Here is a 17,960-nt window from a genome sequence, read left to right as displayed (position 1 = left end):
TATGTCGCAAAATTCTCTTCATATAAACTTTAACTTGATTCCATCTCTTCATCTGTCTCCTATCATCTCTTCTGACTGCCTCATTTTTTTTCTCCAGAGAAATGAGGACTGCAGGCGGGTGGAGACAGAACCTCCAAGTGTGGCCTTGTAGCTTCAGGTCAGTGATCTTATTTGGCCCCTGTGTGGAGGAAGAATTGCTTTTGGCTCGGCTGAGGACAACCATCCGAACCAAGGGGATTGGATGCTGCTGGGACACCGTGAGAGCCAATCAGAAAGGCCATCGATCAGTTCCCCTTAATCTCACAGCTGGTGAGCACATCCCCACTCCAATCTAAAACTCGGCAGCTTAGTTGGACTGACAGGAGGTTGGCTGGCTTCCAAAGACTTGAAGCTCCCTGGAAATGGATACACGTTAGAGCAGGAGCAGTTTGTATGCAACATCAGATGGTACTTCAGTCACTTCTCACTGTCTCCTTATCTTGACTACAAAAATAAATAGTAGTTACAGATTCTTAGTGTAATGCTGACTGAAAACCTAGTTTTAATTTTTTTTTTTAAACAAAAAAACAGGTATGCAATATATGAGTGTGGTAAAAATAATAGTTTGTTCCCAATTCAAATCCACAAACAATGACACAGGTGGAATAATGCTAATTAGACATTTCTCTTGTGATATTAAGGATTTAAAGTTGATCTAAGCAACATTAGACTGTTTGGCTTGGTCAAGGAGGATACTTTTTTGCCACACTGTTTTGCATCATGCTGTAAGAATGCACAAAGTGATCGCTTGCTGAATTTATTTAAAGTACCCTACAGCTATGTGAAGAGTTAGCCTCTAAAATGAGATGTCTGCTCACTGAGAAAAGAGCCAGAGACATAAAATGTCAAGTTTATTCTGTTGAATTTAATTGAATGTAATCCTTTTCACATGTTATCTTAATTGCTCATGGGATACTCAGTGTCCTGCATTCTCCTGTTACACTAAATGTGATGACCTGCTGTCTGAATACAAACAAACAAACAAACAAACATTTTAAAATGTTGCTGATTTGGAATAGTAAAAAAAAAAAAATCAGCTCGGACTGTCAAGGCCTGGAATCTGTAGAACCTCCGAAGGTGTCCTGTGGTATCAGGCACCAAGACATTAGCAACAGATCCTTTAAGTCCTGCATGTAGGTGGGGCCTCCGTGGATGTTTTTCCAGCACATCCCAAGGATGCTGGATCAGATTGAGATCTGGGGAATTTAGAGGCCAAGTCAGCACCTTGAACTTTTTGTCATGATCCTCAAACTATTCCTGAACAATTGCTGAAAGAGGCCAATGCCATCAGGGAATATTGTTGCTGTCATGGGGTGTAGTTTGCAACAAAGTTTAGGTATGTGGTACATGACAAAGAAACATGCAAACGAATGCCAGAACCGAAGGTGTGCCAGCAGAACACTGTCCAGAGCATTGCACTGCCTCTGCTGACTTTCCTTCTTCCCATTATTTATCCTGCTGTCATCAAGGTAAATGTGGGGCCATCCACATGAGTAAAAGCAAATATGAATCATCAGACAAGGCCACTTCCTTCCATTGCTCCATGGTCCAGTTCTAATGCTCACGTGCAACTCTGTATGCAACAGGCTACAATACTCTGAGTGTTCTGATGCCTTTCTATCAAAGGCAGCATTAAGGTTTTTAGCTAATTTTGCTGCAGCAGATCCTTTAAGGAATTGAGCCACACTGGCTCCATACACGTCAGTCATCCTTGGGCACCCATGACACTGTCATTGGTTCACTTTTGGTATAGTAACTAACCACTACATGCACCTTAGAAGACCTACCGTCTTGGAGATGTTCTGATCCAGTGTCTATCCATCTGAATTTGGCCCTTGTAAAAGTCATCACATTCCAGTGCTTGCCCATTTTTCTGCTTTCAACACAATGATTTCAAGAACTGACTTTTCGCTTGGTGCTGAACATATCACAAATCTTGACGGGAGCCACTTGATAATATTAATATTTTCTAATATTCCTGCAACCCTCTGTTTGCTTTTGCGGTAACTAATTTAATGGTCACATTACATTTGCTTATCTTATTTCAGAAATATAATTTTTATTTAGGTCTTTAACAGCCTCTTGGAGAAGCTTTTGATGTCCGGTTTACTCAGACACAAACAGGTGTGAAGAGCCATATTACGTTACATTGTGTTCCAGTCCTGGAAAGGTTTGTGCTTGCACAGCTGTTTCTGAAGTTGTTTCACCAAGTTTTAGGCTGACAGATCAAAGTCATCACCTCCAAGTGGGACATGCTACATCTGTAGCAGAGGTGAATTACCTTACAAATGTCAGAAAGTGCCAAAGATTCTTTCCATCATGCGCAGGACTACCTTGTGCCAGTTTAGAAGGTATTTGAAATATTTCAATGTGACATTCTGGGTAATGTTACTTAACAATTGTGATTGATGGTGCTCTTCTTCAGTAGTCTCCTTGGTTAACTACATTTATTTTTGGGTGTTGCAATTTCATCATGGGAAGCAACAGGCTATGGCTATTTTCTGGCATTACACTAATTATAAAAAAAAAATGATCGAGATATCAACTTTTGAAATTGAGAATTCGAATACTGCATGATTTTTTTTTTATTGTCATCTCTTTCACAGGGTTTTTGGGGCATCACAGTTTAAGTTGATCTTCAGCTTCAAATTCAAAACCTTACATATTTCTCACTACCTCACAAATGTTTTTCAAATGCCCCCAAATAATATCACTTTACACTCAAGTGTAGTGGCTGCATTACCTATAACTGAAGGAAAGGAAGAACTCAAGGTGACGTTGTTATAGAGCCACAAAGTCCTCGGCGGGAGGAGGTCGGGGTGGATGGGTGAAAATGGGTGTTTATGTTCGGTTGATTAGCAGTGCTTTTCAGCTCACTATTTTCCCATGACTGTGGATCTGTGAAGTCCCAGAGTCTTAGAAATAGCTTTGTAACCCTTTCTTGACTGATTCATTTCCATCATCTTCATCTTCCTCTTTTCTGGAAATTCTTTTCAATTTTGGCACATGGTGCTGGCCTGTCAACATCAAACCCAAATTCACTGAATATATGAGTCTGGCTCCATTGAGGATTGTTTTCCTTCATTGTATCCTAATGGGAAAGTAGACATTTGATTCAGTTTGAAACTGTTGGAGCAATCAGTATTGACTACCCTATGTTGTGTGCCAAAACTTGCCACTGCTGCCATTGTTGGAACTACTTCAATGCCATCGCACTTAGCCACCCCTTTGACGTTGGCTGAGCTGACCTTAATGCGAACAGGATTGTCTGACCATAAAATGCCAAAGACTGAATCTATGAGCTGTGAGCAATAGCCAAGAAGAGCAGGACTGACATTGTGGTGCTCGTGGGACCTTTCAGCAAACTTCATGGTTCTATAAATGGTCTTTAAGTGATGATTTGATTGAACAGGACTGGCTTTCATCTGGGTGTGTCTTGTAAAGCTACAACCAATAACAGTATCAATAAAGTTTGGTAGTTTTTTGATTGAACAGGACTGGCTTTCATCTGGGTGCGTCTTGTAAAGCTACAACCAATAACATTATCAATAAAGTTGGGTAGTTTTTAACAAATTTATTTAGTAACTAAGGGGACCTAGTTTGTATTGGATACCCTTTTACCTTTGATTCATGTAAAACTGGTATGTTGTGTTTACTCAGGTTGCCTTTATTTTAGTATGAGACACACACATATGAGAGGTTTGAATACAGCACAGTAGTTCAAATCTGACAAGAAACAGCCAGCTGTGGTTTCACATCCAAAACCATATGCAGCCTGCAACAAATTGCAGCAGTTTTCTGGTATTCCCTCCTCTAAATTCAGCTGTAACTGTATGAAATGTGCTCCCAGTGACCCGGCCTCTCATGGCATTATATCTGACAAACAGCCCTTCTACAAAACATCGCCTAAATTTGTCTCTGCCCTTTTCACACTGAGGACATGATGGCAAGCTGCAGCAGATGGCCAAAAAGGCTTCCTATTTCCACAGACTGCTAATTAGAGCCCTAACCACAGCTCACCTTTAATGTCAGCCACAGACTGCTTTTAGTGCAATTAGCCTAATGGGGTCCGGGCCTGTGAATAGCCTGTAATGTTTAGTCGGGGCCAGCCGTTGCATTGGAATTAGTGTATGTCACAATAAAGGACAAAAGGGGTCTAATGCATCGCAGATCCATTTATCACCGCAGTCGATGGAGGACCAGACTGTAACCATGATTACCCAGAGAAACTATTTAATTAGATGCATTAATAATTGAACTAATTAGCTCCCATGTGTCTCGCAAATGAAGAGGGAACCCGGAGCTTCACTTGCACCTCATCAGCTGATTAATTAGTCTGTTGATCGTTAGCTGTCTTGACGGCCTATATGCGATCAGATGAGAGGGCGGATAATGAGGAATAGTCAGTCGATGGTGCTGGTTAATTAGTGTGACCTGATCCAGGGGCCATGTTAGAAGAGTTGTTTATGCCACAGCGTCTAATGAGGAGGATTTAGGGCCGGATGATCTATTTGGAGTGTTGTTTATGAGTACTGGCCTTGAAAACCCCACTGAAAATCATTATAATGTTCCAATAATCTATCTAAAGGGACTAATAATGTATCTGTGATGTTCAATATTAACTTTAAATAATGACTTTACCATATCCTGTGGTATTCCTAAATCCTTAATATAGAGACTTAGGTCTGGGACTCAACATTGAGTTTCAAGGCTATTTAGAATTCATATTCCTCTTATAACACTCCAACAAGGACATTGCTGACTGTGGTAGGTCTATTAGTAAGTATATAACTTCATATCTATTTTAGGCTGTTTCATTGCCTGTATTCTCATTAATAATAGGGGGGCTGGAGCCTATCCCAGCACACTTCAGGCAAAGGCAGGGTACAACCTGGACATGTCGCCAGTCCATTACAGGGCAACACATAGCGACAGACAGAGACAAAGACCATTCATGCTCACATCTAAGGGCAATTTGTAGAATCACCAATGAACCTCAGATGCATGCCTTTGGATGGTGGGAGGAAGCCGGAGCACCCAGAGAGAACCCATGCAGGCACAAGGAGAACATGCAAACTCCACACAGAAAGACCCGGAACCGTGTCATTGTGGGGCGACAGTGCTAGCCACTGCACCACTGTGCCACCCCAAGTGTAGAACCTTATAGCTTTTTCTGTCCGGTGTAATCTCCAGTATACCTGCAAGGAGTTGTGTTAGAAAAATTACTCAGAGGCTGGATTCAAAATCAAACATATCGGACATTTATTCTTGCAAGAAGGAGCAAATACATGTACACTCAAAGAAGGATGTCCAGCATCCTTCCTCCATAGTTCAGCTTATATACAGTGTGACAAACAGTTGACGGTCACCCCCACTTCTTCTGTATATCTGATTTTGTAGATAGTACTGAGTGAGGTCGTAGGTCACAAGATAAAGGTACACAGACGTTGTAACTGAGACTATAGAACCATGTTGTGCAACAGATAAATGAGTACATCTTTTCTGGGACAATAGGAACATGCTGTGCAACAGATAGACCAACATTTGACAAGTGTGATGAGTTCATTATTTTTCCATCAAGTTGTTATATATTCTGTCTACTTAAAGTGACACATAACTCCTCTATAGTGCAATGAAAGTATCTTCAAAAATCTTATAGCATTATTATGATATCAAAAAACTGTTAGATCTCGTATCCAAGCTAATTTTTAGTATCATCGTCTTTAAATATACTTCTGGTTTTCCTTCAAGGGCCTGTAGTTGGATGTATATTCAATTTTGTGGCCTATAGTTGATTTATGGTACGATATCTATACCACTCTTTGGCAACTTTGTTTATAGTCACTTTGTAGCTTTAGGGGTTGTCCTTTTGTACCAAAGAAATTGCCATAATATTCAAGGACTCATGGGTCTGTAGCAGATTCATTCATTTTATTGTTGTTATATAGCTACAATGTTCTTATAATATCTGCATGCTGACCTGATCTAAAAGTGAGTCTATATGATGGGTTTTATGTTTTCATGGCATAATATAGTGGCCTAATTTTATAACTTGCAGTAATCAGTGGGTACTAAATTATACTTATATTGCTAATTTATAGGTTTTCATCTCTTGTTCTATTGATTGACATGTCAAGGACAGTTTCCAATCTAAAGTCTCATTTAAGGCACGTGAATTTATAGCCGGGTGATTTATATCATGGTATCTCCACTAATTCTTTATTACTTAATATCAATATATCACATAATATTAGAAGTCTGCAGTAAAACTAATATTGAGTTTAAAGTGACTTCAGAGTCATTTTGTTCATCTCCTGTATTTTCATAATATTCCAGGGCATCATAATGATCTGCTTTGTGAACCGCATGCTACCAGAAATTTGTCATCTTAGAAGAGTCGATTGTAACTGCTTTTGTATATATCAGTATATACTGTTCATGTAATATCCTCCCACTGATCAAATTGGAGTACAACGTATAAAGGTTTAATCACTTACATCGCCATAACATTTCTATGTGCCTTAAGGATTAGGTATGATAGGCTACCTATTATTGCTTTTTAGTGTGTGAGTGACCTTTATGGTATTTTATAATACTGCAATACTGTATCCTCTTACCTACAGCTGGTTTATTATCACTTCAAAAACATTGGTGCACAAACAAGGGATGAACACAGAATACTTACACGTACACACGCACATGAACAAGCGCGCGCAAAAGGCTCTGCATCTGTCGTGCTGAAAAGCCACAGCTTTGACTACAGGGCGCCCTGGAGATAATTGGTGTCCTTGGAGTTGAATAAGCTCATTCTAAAACACCTCAGGCCCGGGCTGTCCTGGTGTGTGACTGTGTATTGAATAATTGATTCAGAGAGGGAGGGGGCGGTAACTATCAGATCTGAGCATAATGACTTTATATAATTAGCACGCAGCGTTGGAAAAAAAAAACCATTTGACTGTGGGAGTTTTTGCTCAGAGAGAGAGAGAGAGAGAGACAGAGAGAGGCAGAGCGAGAGAGACAGAGAGAGAAGGAGAGAGAGAGAGAGAGAGAGAGAGCGGTGTGGAGGGTCGGGCTTTGCAGAAGCTCATTTGAGGGGAACAGCCGCAGCCTGTGCAGATACAGAAATACTTATGCTCTGACATCAGCTAAGATAAGGCACAACCGCTCTTGATGTGAGGACGTTGTTTTCATCCATCCACCGGCTATTTTAACACACGACCCGCAGAAAGCGACTCTATGCTGATTGTCTTGGTTTTTCTTCGGGGACTATGAAAAAGCGGAGCTGAAGTTTGAGCGACTCCAGGTTGATAGAGTAATTTGCGCTGTGCGTCAAGGCCCTTGTGTGTTTATTATCGCTCTTCGTGGTGTTATCTTGCACGCAGGAGTGCACGGGGTGGCATTTCTCCTCTTGTTGGATTGTTGTCGTTTGTCCAGAAGGATGGTGCTGGACAAGGAGGAGAGTGAGTTCAGAGATCCATTTGTAATTTTTGACCCAATACTCCAACTTGAATAGGTACACCTGTGCGAACTAATGCAATCTAATAGAATGTTCTGCCTTGAGATCTACTGTTTGATGCCTGTTATGTTCAGTATGTGTTGACATTATCAGCTGTTAATCCAACTGTGTTCTACCAATTACTATAGGCCTATATGGTCATAGTTATAGCAACGTACTGGACTTTATTTACACTACCTTTACCCATGACTTCAAGATTGAATTGACACATTTCCCACAACATTAAAAACTTTGTAAATGGTGTACCTAATAAACTGGCTACAGAGTTTATCTTTGCGTTTCGTTGTTTTAATATATTTTAACCTTAAAGAAGGCAACAAAAATAGCTTTAAGAGCTGTAAAGGATTATCTGCTACAATAAAACCTTAAAATCTAGACTGCAGTAGAACAGACGTTCCTCCAGTGTTCATGTCAAACTTAGTCTGTCAAATACTTGAATTAAGCTTTTCATGTTTACTCTTTGTTGCTTCTTCAGAGCAGACAGACAACTATTGTTGAACTGAGGCAGGTTATTTCTCAAATGTAACCCCAGCTGTCTCTGTGCCTGTCTTTGTCCTACTGTCTACCTGCTGGACTATTTCCTGCCAGGTGTGTCTCTCGTGTCCCTCCAGTCCAGAGAGAAGCCGAGGGGCTGCGCCGGCTGTAATGGGAAGATCCGGGACCGCTTCATGCTGCAGGCGTTAGACAGGTACTGGCACGAGGACTGTCTGAAGTGTGCCTGCTGTGACTGCCGGCTGGGCCGGGTGGGGTCCACCCTCTACACCCGGGCCAACCTCATCCTCTGCCGCAGAGACTACCTGAGGTACGGCCTCCACAGGTGTAATGGAAGCGTGAGAGGGTATAGTGGAAGACGTGATGATGTGTGCATCATGCAGCTTCAGCAAAAAAATCATTCCAGAAACCACGGCCATTGCTGTCAAAGAGATCACATGCAGAATTTGCAATATATTGACAATGGCAACGTGAATAGAGATGTAGATGAAAAGAGCTAACCGAAGCAGAGTTCCATGTATTAAACAGCAACAATATACCATTCATAACATTCATAACATAACATGACGGTTGAAGAGACAAAGCAACAGTCAGCTGTGAGTTCAAACAGTTTGGACAAAAACCTAACCCTCTTTAACTTTACAGTAACGGAGCAGGCAGGCTGCAGAACTTTTAGCTGCGTGTATGTTTTGTGTCTTTGTTAAAGAAATAGAGTTTTACGTAAAGTTATGTCTTGGACTATGTCTTTGTAATGTCCTGGAGTCTCTGTTGGTGAATGTCTGGAACATAACCCCAGTTAAATGGTAAATTGTCGCTTGTACACAGGTTTTTCACAAACTTGATTTAACATGGTGTTTGTGAAATTTAGAAGTGTTGTAGTTGGATTATATTAGCTTTGAACGGTGCTTGGGTACTTTCCCCCCTGTTTTTTAGCCGCATATGCTAAGTTAATAGATCCTCTCTTGTATCTGGCTCCATCCTGTAGTTATTGTCATCTTAATTTATGGCAATAAAGAAAACACTGAGACTTCCCAAAACGTAAAACTCTTACTTTCAGTCAAGAAGACATTTTTCTGTAACGTATACAGTCCTCGTAGCTATCTGCCCTGCTCGAGAGGACATTTACATCACTTAACACATTTCAAACACTCCTTATAAACCCATCAAACAAAGATAAATGTTTTTAGATTGTCTAAACAGCTCCTTTATAAAATCCTTTGGAGTGAGGTTATTTATCACCTCCAGAGACCTGTCATTTACTATAGAATATACTAATATACTTGCAGTTTAAATAGGTTTCCAGGAGTTTAGACCATGAATCTCGTTGACACCCCAGTTATATACAAACTTAAGCCTAGCTCAAAAGACTCTTTTGAGAGTTATACACCCCTGATTTTACTTGCCTGAAATAACGACGTCTGGTGTCAGGTCAGCAGGGGAACTCCTGATATCTCAGCCACATTGCTGAACTCATGTGTTAGTCTCATGTACAATCCAGCTGGATTTGGTTGGAGCTAAGTCGCTCATTAGCCGCGCTGCACTTAAGAGACCAAAACCCCTTTTGACAGTTAAATTGGCTAGATTGCCTCCTGTTTTCCTCATCATTGCAAGGGTACAGACCAAAAGCCTTTGAAGAGTGGAATTAAAACCATGTGATTTCTTTTAATTGGACCATTAGTAGAGAATTAGCATTGAGCTTCGTAGCCTTGTTAAGGAGAAGGAAAAAACCCACCAGGTGCCTGCGAAGGACTCAGGCTCGTTAGATCAGAACATTCTGTTAATTAGGACTCGCTTTTGTACCAGAGTTGGTCACTCGTTTGATGACGTGTTTCATTTGTTGTCCGAGGCTGTGGGACACATGCTCAGCCCTTTGCTCCCTCCATTCCACGGATGTCATTTTTTTTTATAACGGTGCCAAACCTCCTTTTCTATTTGGCCTCTAATGGAATATGGAAATCAGCAGCGGCTACTTGTCTTCATGTGTGTCAGGCTCTTAGGGAGCTATTTGTTCATTCTGTTTGAGGTGAATGAGAGGTGAAGCCATCTGCAGCTGGCCAGCGCAGACTATTTAAGACAACACAGCGTTTGTTCTCAGGTAGTTTGAGGACATGGTTCAAAAGTGGCCAGATAAATTGATAGTTTCATAAAAGTGTTTTCCACCGGCTTCTTAAAGTAAGTGACATTTTCATATAAATTGTGACATTTTCACATCAGTTAATCTCCATAATGCATTAGTGATCTAAATGATATCCAGTCCATGAAAACTTTTATATTTGATATTCTGAACACTCACATGCTGTATGTGAGGAAAAGGAGAAAGTTTTGTGTAGAAGTAACAGAGGTTTGGTTCGAATAGATTAAAAGCTGTGCTGTCACAGTGTTGGCAGAATAGGAACAACATTGTTAAAACATGGGAGCATTCTCACTTTATTCCAAACTGGCTAATTGCATTGCTATTTCTTTAATCACAGCATACACAATGGTGGAAGCAGATCCACTATCATAAATTTCAAGCCAATTGTTAATGAGTAAAATGAATTCTTAACATTAAAATATTGTACACAATGTTTTAAATAGTTAAGATGGAATGAAAAATAAACACATCAGGGGCAAAGTGGTAATTCATGACTGAATCAATGACAATGGTAGCTTTGTAGTAATTTTGACAGCAGTGTATTGTAGTGCCAAAACAATTAATCATTTCTGTCATACAACAAGCAAAAACATAAAACATTTTCTGCTTGCACTCTTAAAGAAGTGAGCATTTCATCCTGCTTTTCTTTCTCATCCCTCATAGTAAAACTTCAGGTTTTGGACAGTCGATTCGTCAGACTGGTCCATAATAAACTTAATGGTTAGTCGCTGCCATAGTTTAATGACATGACTGCAGATCTTATTATGAGAAGCTCATCCTATCATCTGCTCATAATTATTATTAGGGGGGGGTGATTTGAATGGTTTCTCACACTTGGCTGCACTTAAATACACTGTAATTGTAAGTGAGCTCTGCATTAGAAGGAGGAGAAGAGATAGCCATCAATAATCTTTTGGAAATGCAGTGCACTTCACCGCTATGAAACATTCATTATAGTGACACTCACTTGGACACAGGGGCTACTTTTTAGGCTTGTCTTCCTTTTATTTCAGTGTTTTTTTGCTCTTGGCTGAAATGTATCTATGTCTGCGTCCAGATTACAGGCCTGCTTGTCGCCCTCTCTCCGTCTGCAGGCTCTTTGGGGTGACGGGGAACTGTGCAGCCTGCAGTAAGCTGATCCCTGCCTTTGAGATGGTGATGAGAGCCAGAGACAACGTCTACCATTTAGACTGCTTTGCTTGTCAGCTCTGCCGCCAGAGGTAAGATTAGGGGAGCAATTAGCCAGGGAGATCAAATTCAGTTGACTTATCTGGGAGGTGTACTAGTGAGCTCACCAGTCATTATGAGCATATTACCAATGCATTGTACTCACAACGTGATGAAATCCACTGCACAGTTTAAAACCTTGGGGGGGGGGGGGGGTAAAGACTGTATATCACTTGGATAGTTAATCAAGCAGAAGTCATGCAAGATTAATTTCTTGATTATCATAGCAGTGGATGTATGCTGAAAATATGCCTGAAATGCTCTTCTGGGACCTCATGATTCACTTCAGCTCCAGCAAGAACCAAGACCCACTTCCATATTTTTATTTCTCTCGGCAGATTTTGCGTGGGAGACAAGTTTTTCCTCAAGAACAACATGATCCTGTGCCAGCTGGACTATGAAGGAGGCCATCTTAATGGCAGCACCGAGAGGCAGCCTCAATAAGAGGTAATATGCTGATGACCATGAATTACAGGCCCAGACAGCTGCGCTGACAGTTTGAACTAAACCATGCGCTTAGATATCTGGAAGGTATACAAGTGAGCTCATGAGCCCATCCCAAATATAACCATATGTAGACATGAGACTTTAAACCAGAGGTAGTTTGTTATCTATGACAAACCAAGCAGTGATACATATGCATATGATCAGTTTTGAGGGCTGTTTACCAAAATACTTTGAGGTCAGATAATTTAATCCATTTTGTGTATTGAAATGGTCAAACTTGAATACCATTAGCACATATTAAGAGAGCCAGTTGACTAAGTCCCTCACAATCCTCTCAATGAAATGGATAATCATTTGCTTTTTAAATCAGCAAAACAAACTGGTCGTTGGTTTGGTCACCAAATCTGTAAACCAGGTGCCCACTGTCTCAATGGATAAAGAAACTTTTAAACAGCTTACCGCTACACTAGATACCAATATAATGTTCATGTTTAAATCTATTATTTTTACACTTTCACACTAAATCAAAGGACTATGTGTCACTTGAAGTGGCAAGCCCACAAACAATTAATACACTACATGTTCAGCACCAAGTAGAACACAAACAAAGTTGGCATCTACCTGGTAAACACAGTGAAGGGTTCAGGAATAGACCAGAAACTCAGCTAAAAGTGGACAAAAACAATCAGCTGCTTTCACACATGTGAAATTAGAGGAGCTGCATATGAGAACCCAAATGTCTGATTCATTTGGAGAGGACATGAAATGAACTTAAACCTGCCAGCTCCCGAGGACAAAGCCATTGTAATGTCCAATTGAGGCCGTGTGTTATTAGAGCAGGCCATTGTCTGGAGAATTAGTAGCAAGCGAGCGGCCATGTTGATGACGTCTCTTTCATGCCTCATACACGCTCTACCGAAGTATTGCCAGTTGGTCAGAACATGTCAGACAATCTCAGTTTTTGTGCTACATGTGTAAAAAGGCAACTGAATGATTCTTCAGACGTTCTCCAGAGTGTATGGGAATAAATGAATGAACTCTATGAATGAGGATGTTGCTTTCTGACTGGTGAATGTACAAATTACAGTAGCATTTTTGCAGTCACAATTTTATACGGAGACTTCGGCAAAAAAAAAAAAAGTGAAACATTAATCCAGCTTTAATGTGTGCTGACTTAAGTCTGTTGCACTCATAAATGCGCTTCCACATGATATTTTGTAGATCACATTGATCAGTCAGTTCTCAAAGGTCTTAAGTTGAGCTAAATGTTTAATCCTGCCAACCTGAACTCTGTTAAAAGCAATTACACAGAAATGTCTGTTTCCTTGGCACTGTCTGAGACACTGTACATTTGTCCTTTTTTCACATTTCTAAATGGAAAAAGCAGAAAGAAACGAATAAAAGTGTGAGGTTGTAGTCCCTAATATTTTCAGTGAGTATGTTTTTATAATGGGAGAGTTGTAGTGGGACAATTTGGTGAAACATAAGAAAAACAGTATGTTCACTATGCCCATGAAATGGTTTCCGCCCTGTCACTGCTGCTGCACTTTGAACATGTTGTCTGCAAGTTTAAAACAAATTTGAAGAACTTTAAATTTTAAACGGTAGACAAATAAATCTTGTGGGAGCAGAGTACATCCCTGGTACTTCTTCTTGATGGGTGTGTGAGCAGTGGTCGGCTGTGACGGCTGATGGTTGAAAGAGAGGTGAAAGCAAGTGCAACTAATACCACAGAATCCACAGTTATGAAGGTTTCGGGATCTGCCCTGGTTCAGAAACATTCCCTAAAGCCACCAGCAGACCAACTTATCATTATGATGCTTACTGTACTACTACAGTTTATAAAATACACAACATCGTACTGGGTACTTGATGGACTCAACTTGATGGAAGTATTTATTTTTTGTAGATTTTAGGTCTCCCAGAGTTCATGCTGAAACACGTTCAAATGTTTAGAGATCATTCTTTATTTCAAAAATAAAATCCTGATGCATTCAAGGATTGGACCAACCCTGGAGGATTTACTAAATTGTAATTTTAACTGAGGTGAGAAATAAAGTGTCTTGATTTAATTTGTTTGCATTATGCCTTATATTTTATTTGGAGTGCTAGAGTCTGTCTTCAAAATGTGGCTCCAACATTATTATTTTGATCAAATGGCTGCATTGACGGCTGTATGGCTTCCACATGTTGCATCTCTTTGTAGCTGTTCTCTCAGACCCAAATAGCTTTGTTGATTTTGGATTTATTTAAACTTTTGTCTGAGTCTTTACATAAATCTGACCACTGCATAATTGTGGGTTTTACTTGGTTCTCCTCCTTTGTGAATTATACTTTTTTTTATACCCAACATGGCCTTCATCCCACTGGGTTAATTGTGGATAAAAAAATAAAAAAAATAAAATCACTATTAAAATCATTATTTGATCATAATTTATCATTTTCTGAACATTTCTTAACACACACATATAGTGATATGATTTACCATCTATGGCAGTTCATACACACTCATCTCCAACTTTCAATATAGACAACAGGCCAAATTTACTAAATAGAGAATGACAATATTAATTACATGCTTATTTTCTTATTTGTAGGTGATTTATTTAGTCCCCCTTAGTGACCAATTCTTGCAGGTAAATAATTATAAAATGTGATGACATCTCAGCTCAGTAATCCATTAGTGTAAGATTTATCTTATTAATCTCTGATGTTGTTTTCTGGCTTTGATTTTTGCATCTTCCAGGGTAATTGGAAGAATGTGAACAATAGGGGATTCATCTCTGGCTTTCAATCCAAAGCTCATTTGTTTCTGCTAAGATAAGTACTTTTTTTTTTACAAATGGACAGTTAAAACATTTTTTTTAAGTTCCAGAAACTTCTTAAAAGAAACCCCAAGGGGTTCCTATATATTGGCAATATTATGTTTGGCAAATTATGCTAAAAGTGACAAATAGTGCTGCTGGGGGACTATTTTAGGCATTATGATTTGTCTGTCTGTCCATCCCATTCTGATAAACGCAATACATCAAGAATTTCTCGAGGGAATCTTATCAAACTTGGCACAAACGTTCACTTGAACTTAAGGATTAACTGATTTGATTTTGGTGGTACAAGGTCAAAGGTCAGTGTGAGCGCTCATGTTCCTCCCATCTGCCTGTTCCATTTTCATGAGGGCGATATCTGAGAAATTCTGAGGGAATTTTTTACAAATTTGGCACATATGATCACTTGGACTTAAGGATGTAGTGATGTGAATTTGATTGTGACCTATTGTCTATCCTCTATTTTAAATGCAATATCTCAGGAACCACTCCGATTTTTTTTAAATGTGGCACAAACATTCCCTTAGACTCAGGGATGAAGGAATACGATTTTGGTGGCCAAAGGTCACTGTGACATTACAAAACACGTTTGTGGCCATAACCCAAGTATTCATTCGCAAACTAACACATTTCACACGGGATGTTTTTTTAAAGACTTTTTTCTGGCTACTATTCAACACCATAACTAGGGAACAGAAGGGGAGATTGTGACTATATTTTATAATTAGGCCGTTACTGAATTGGTAACACTAATCTTGGGTGTACATCTTGAAACTGTGGTGTTTGGTTGAAGGTGTGTGTGAAGCATCTGTATTTAAGAATTTGTAGCTTTTGTTTTTGCAGAAAAATCTATATTTGAAGCATTGTCTATCTATCAGCTTCATACCACAGTTAATACAAAGCTAATCATATGTTTCTATTGAATCAAACCTCACAGAGTGACCTGGACATGTTTTCTTATTTTTCTCTTTGTCGCTGCAGATCAGGAAAAGGACTACTGTGAGCCAGCTGGACTATAAAACTCACAACAGCACACTCCTCATCAGCTTCTTGTTTCAGACTGAGCAGTGTGGGAAAAAAGAGACCCTGATTGAACACATTTCCAGCAACCCATGTTTGAACTCTTTATCACAGAGCTGCATGGTTATTTCCAATAAAAGTGACATTTCTGAACAGATGGACCCGAGATCAACCAGGAAATGAAAATGGAGTAACGAAACAATCGGGAGGATATATTTTCAAGCACTTAATGTGGACTATGAACAGAAATAGAGTGAACTAGTGTTTGCAAGTAATTTGTAGAGTCTGTTTCACCAAATGTGAAACACTAGATGGATGGAGTGAAGCCAATCAGGCCGCACATAGCATCAACCAAGTCATCCATTAAAGAAAAATACAGAGTTCCCTGTGATTGTCAAATCCTTCTGGCAGCCACTGAAGTGTCTTTTGTGGTGAACCCCACCCAGCTGGCTTGAAGGAAGCCCCAAAACAAACGGAAAAAATATTTGCAAATGTTGTTTGGCTCAGTTTAGCAACTTAGTAGGACAAAGTGTTCTTACTCCATCTTTCTCGACTCTGAAAACTCATAGTGGACCTTAAAGCCCCACCATAGGTTTGTTATCTCTCTGCTCTCAAGCTGTTTTTTTTTTCTTGTCTAATTAAACAGGATTTTCAATTCAGTTTGTGTGATCATTATTTACGCACAGAGATGACCCTGAACAGTATATGCAAATATGACACCATAAGAAGGAAGAATTCCTCCAGACAATGTATAACACCCAATAAAATCACTTCTACTCCTTCCACGAATATGCAAATTGTTGGACAAACCGGACACCAAATGTCTGCTTCAGTGAAAAGTCATTTCCCAGCCTGCGTGCATGGATGTTTCAAGTTTTCACATCACATTTCTCTAAGGCTCATATTGGAAGTCCATGCTTATGTCCTGGTGTTAAACTCCCGGTTTAAGAATTAGCTGCGTTTGCATCTGATTGTGGCTTTATGGAGCTTTATAGTGAGTTTCAGATCATTGTTCAGTGGCCTGGCCCACAACACCATTATTTTGATTCATTATCACCGCTTTCATAGAGCTACTTATGACCACAGCAGACCTCTGTTTTCTGATATAAAACTTTAAAAGCCCTTTGAACACTACCTGCTACCTACCAATTAGGTAGTGAAAGACACTTTTCAGGACTAGCTGGTGATCATGAAGCAGCATTTAGTTGCCAAAGAGTTGTCTTTCCCTCAGAAGTCGGTAGATACCGAAAACGGAACTAAAAGCTAACTTTGGACAAAATGATTTTGCTCAGTAACTGCTAGATGTGTAATTAAAAGTTAGCCCAATCAAGTTAAAATATGTCAATTTTGTCTTCACAACTTGCTTCTGCAGCCCCAAGGGGTAAAAAAAAAAAAAAAAAAAGCTGTTCCAAGTTTAAAGTGAGCACAGAAGAATTCCCTCTTTAGGGAGGTTGAGTGACAAACTGCCGAATGAAGGTCAAACATCCGAGTGAGTAAACATAATATTAACAAGGAATAATCTCAACGTTTCACGCATTGGGATATTGCTCAGATAATAGACCTGCTACATTCATTTGCAACTGTATTTTGAGGATTAGGGCATTGATCACACAAGGTCTAATTGTGCATGTGAGACAGGAACCACATTGACCAGATTCTTGTTTTTGGTCAAAATACAAACACCAAACCACTGGTCAACTATAAATAACATTTTGTCATGTTAGAGAACATGATCAGTGCTTGATTTAACTTCATACAGTTAAATTGGGCAGATGGGACCTGTGACCTAAAGTCATCCTTTGGAAAAGTTCACATGAAATCTTTATCCCCCTGTGCTGAAAATGAAATGCTGCAGAACAGTGAGAAGATCCAGCATGAAAGTCAATGAACAAAAATAAAAATAAGGCTGTAGAAAAAAATGATGAAGAAAAATGAAGATTAATCATAAAATATAGCCAGTTCATCGAACATAATGTCATTGAAAAAGTCAACCTTAAAGATGTAGTCAATACTGCTATTAGAACCATTCTACATCCCAGAAATGATGCTTTAGGATATGCCGATGAATTTACTTTGGTTCATATTTATACTTCAGTGTAATGCATGTGGGCCTCCAGAGAGCGTGTGGATGTGCACTGCACCACTTTGAGCTTCAACATGTAAGTACACTAGAGAAATAAAGAAAAAAACAAATAAAAAAATGTCACAATCATGGTTTAAGCCTATGTATCATGGATTATTTGGTATTATCATTGATTGA

The 17,960-nt window shown here is 39.5% G+C and overlaps 2 protein-coding genes across 3 annotated transcripts in view; both read left to right on the top strand.

Moving 5' to 3' along the window:
* LOC138619177 (nuclear receptor-interacting protein 3-like) overlaps positions 1-17,960 on the top strand; it is a 260,883-nt gene that overhangs the window by 42,108 nt on the left and 200,815 nt on the right. The window lies entirely within an intron of this gene.
* Positions 7,104-16,359, top strand: LOC138619164 (rhombotin-1-like). 2 transcript variants are annotated; one of them, XM_069695452.1, is made up of 5 exons: positions 7,104-7,499; positions 8,144-8,357; positions 11,276-11,401; positions 11,747-11,855; positions 14,602-16,359. In XM_069695452.1, the coding sequence occupies exons 1-4, from the start codon at positions 7,478-7,480 to the stop codon at positions 11,850-11,852; spliced, it is 468 nt and encodes a 155-aa protein (XP_069551553.1). In that variant the 5' UTR covers positions 7,104-7,477; the 3' UTR covers positions 11,853-11,855; positions 14,602-16,359. The 2 variants fall into 2 exon arrangements, with proteins under 2 accessions (XP_069551553.1, XP_069551552.1); XM_069695451.1 differs by having other exon boundaries at positions 7,105-7,499; positions 15,662-16,359.

This window comes from Brachyistius frenatus, unplaced genomic scaffold, assembly GCF_029030835.1.
Source record: "Brachyistius frenatus isolate BFR_SWC_R1_liver_20210118 unplaced genomic scaffold, ASM2903083v1 Contig_19, whole genome shotgun sequence".
Taxonomy (NCBI): domain Eukaryota; kingdom Metazoa; phylum Chordata; class Actinopteri; family Embiotocidae; genus Brachyistius; species Brachyistius frenatus.
The sequence above is the reverse complement of the archived record's forward strand: the minus strand, read 5'-3'. Positions and strand labels throughout refer to the sequence as shown.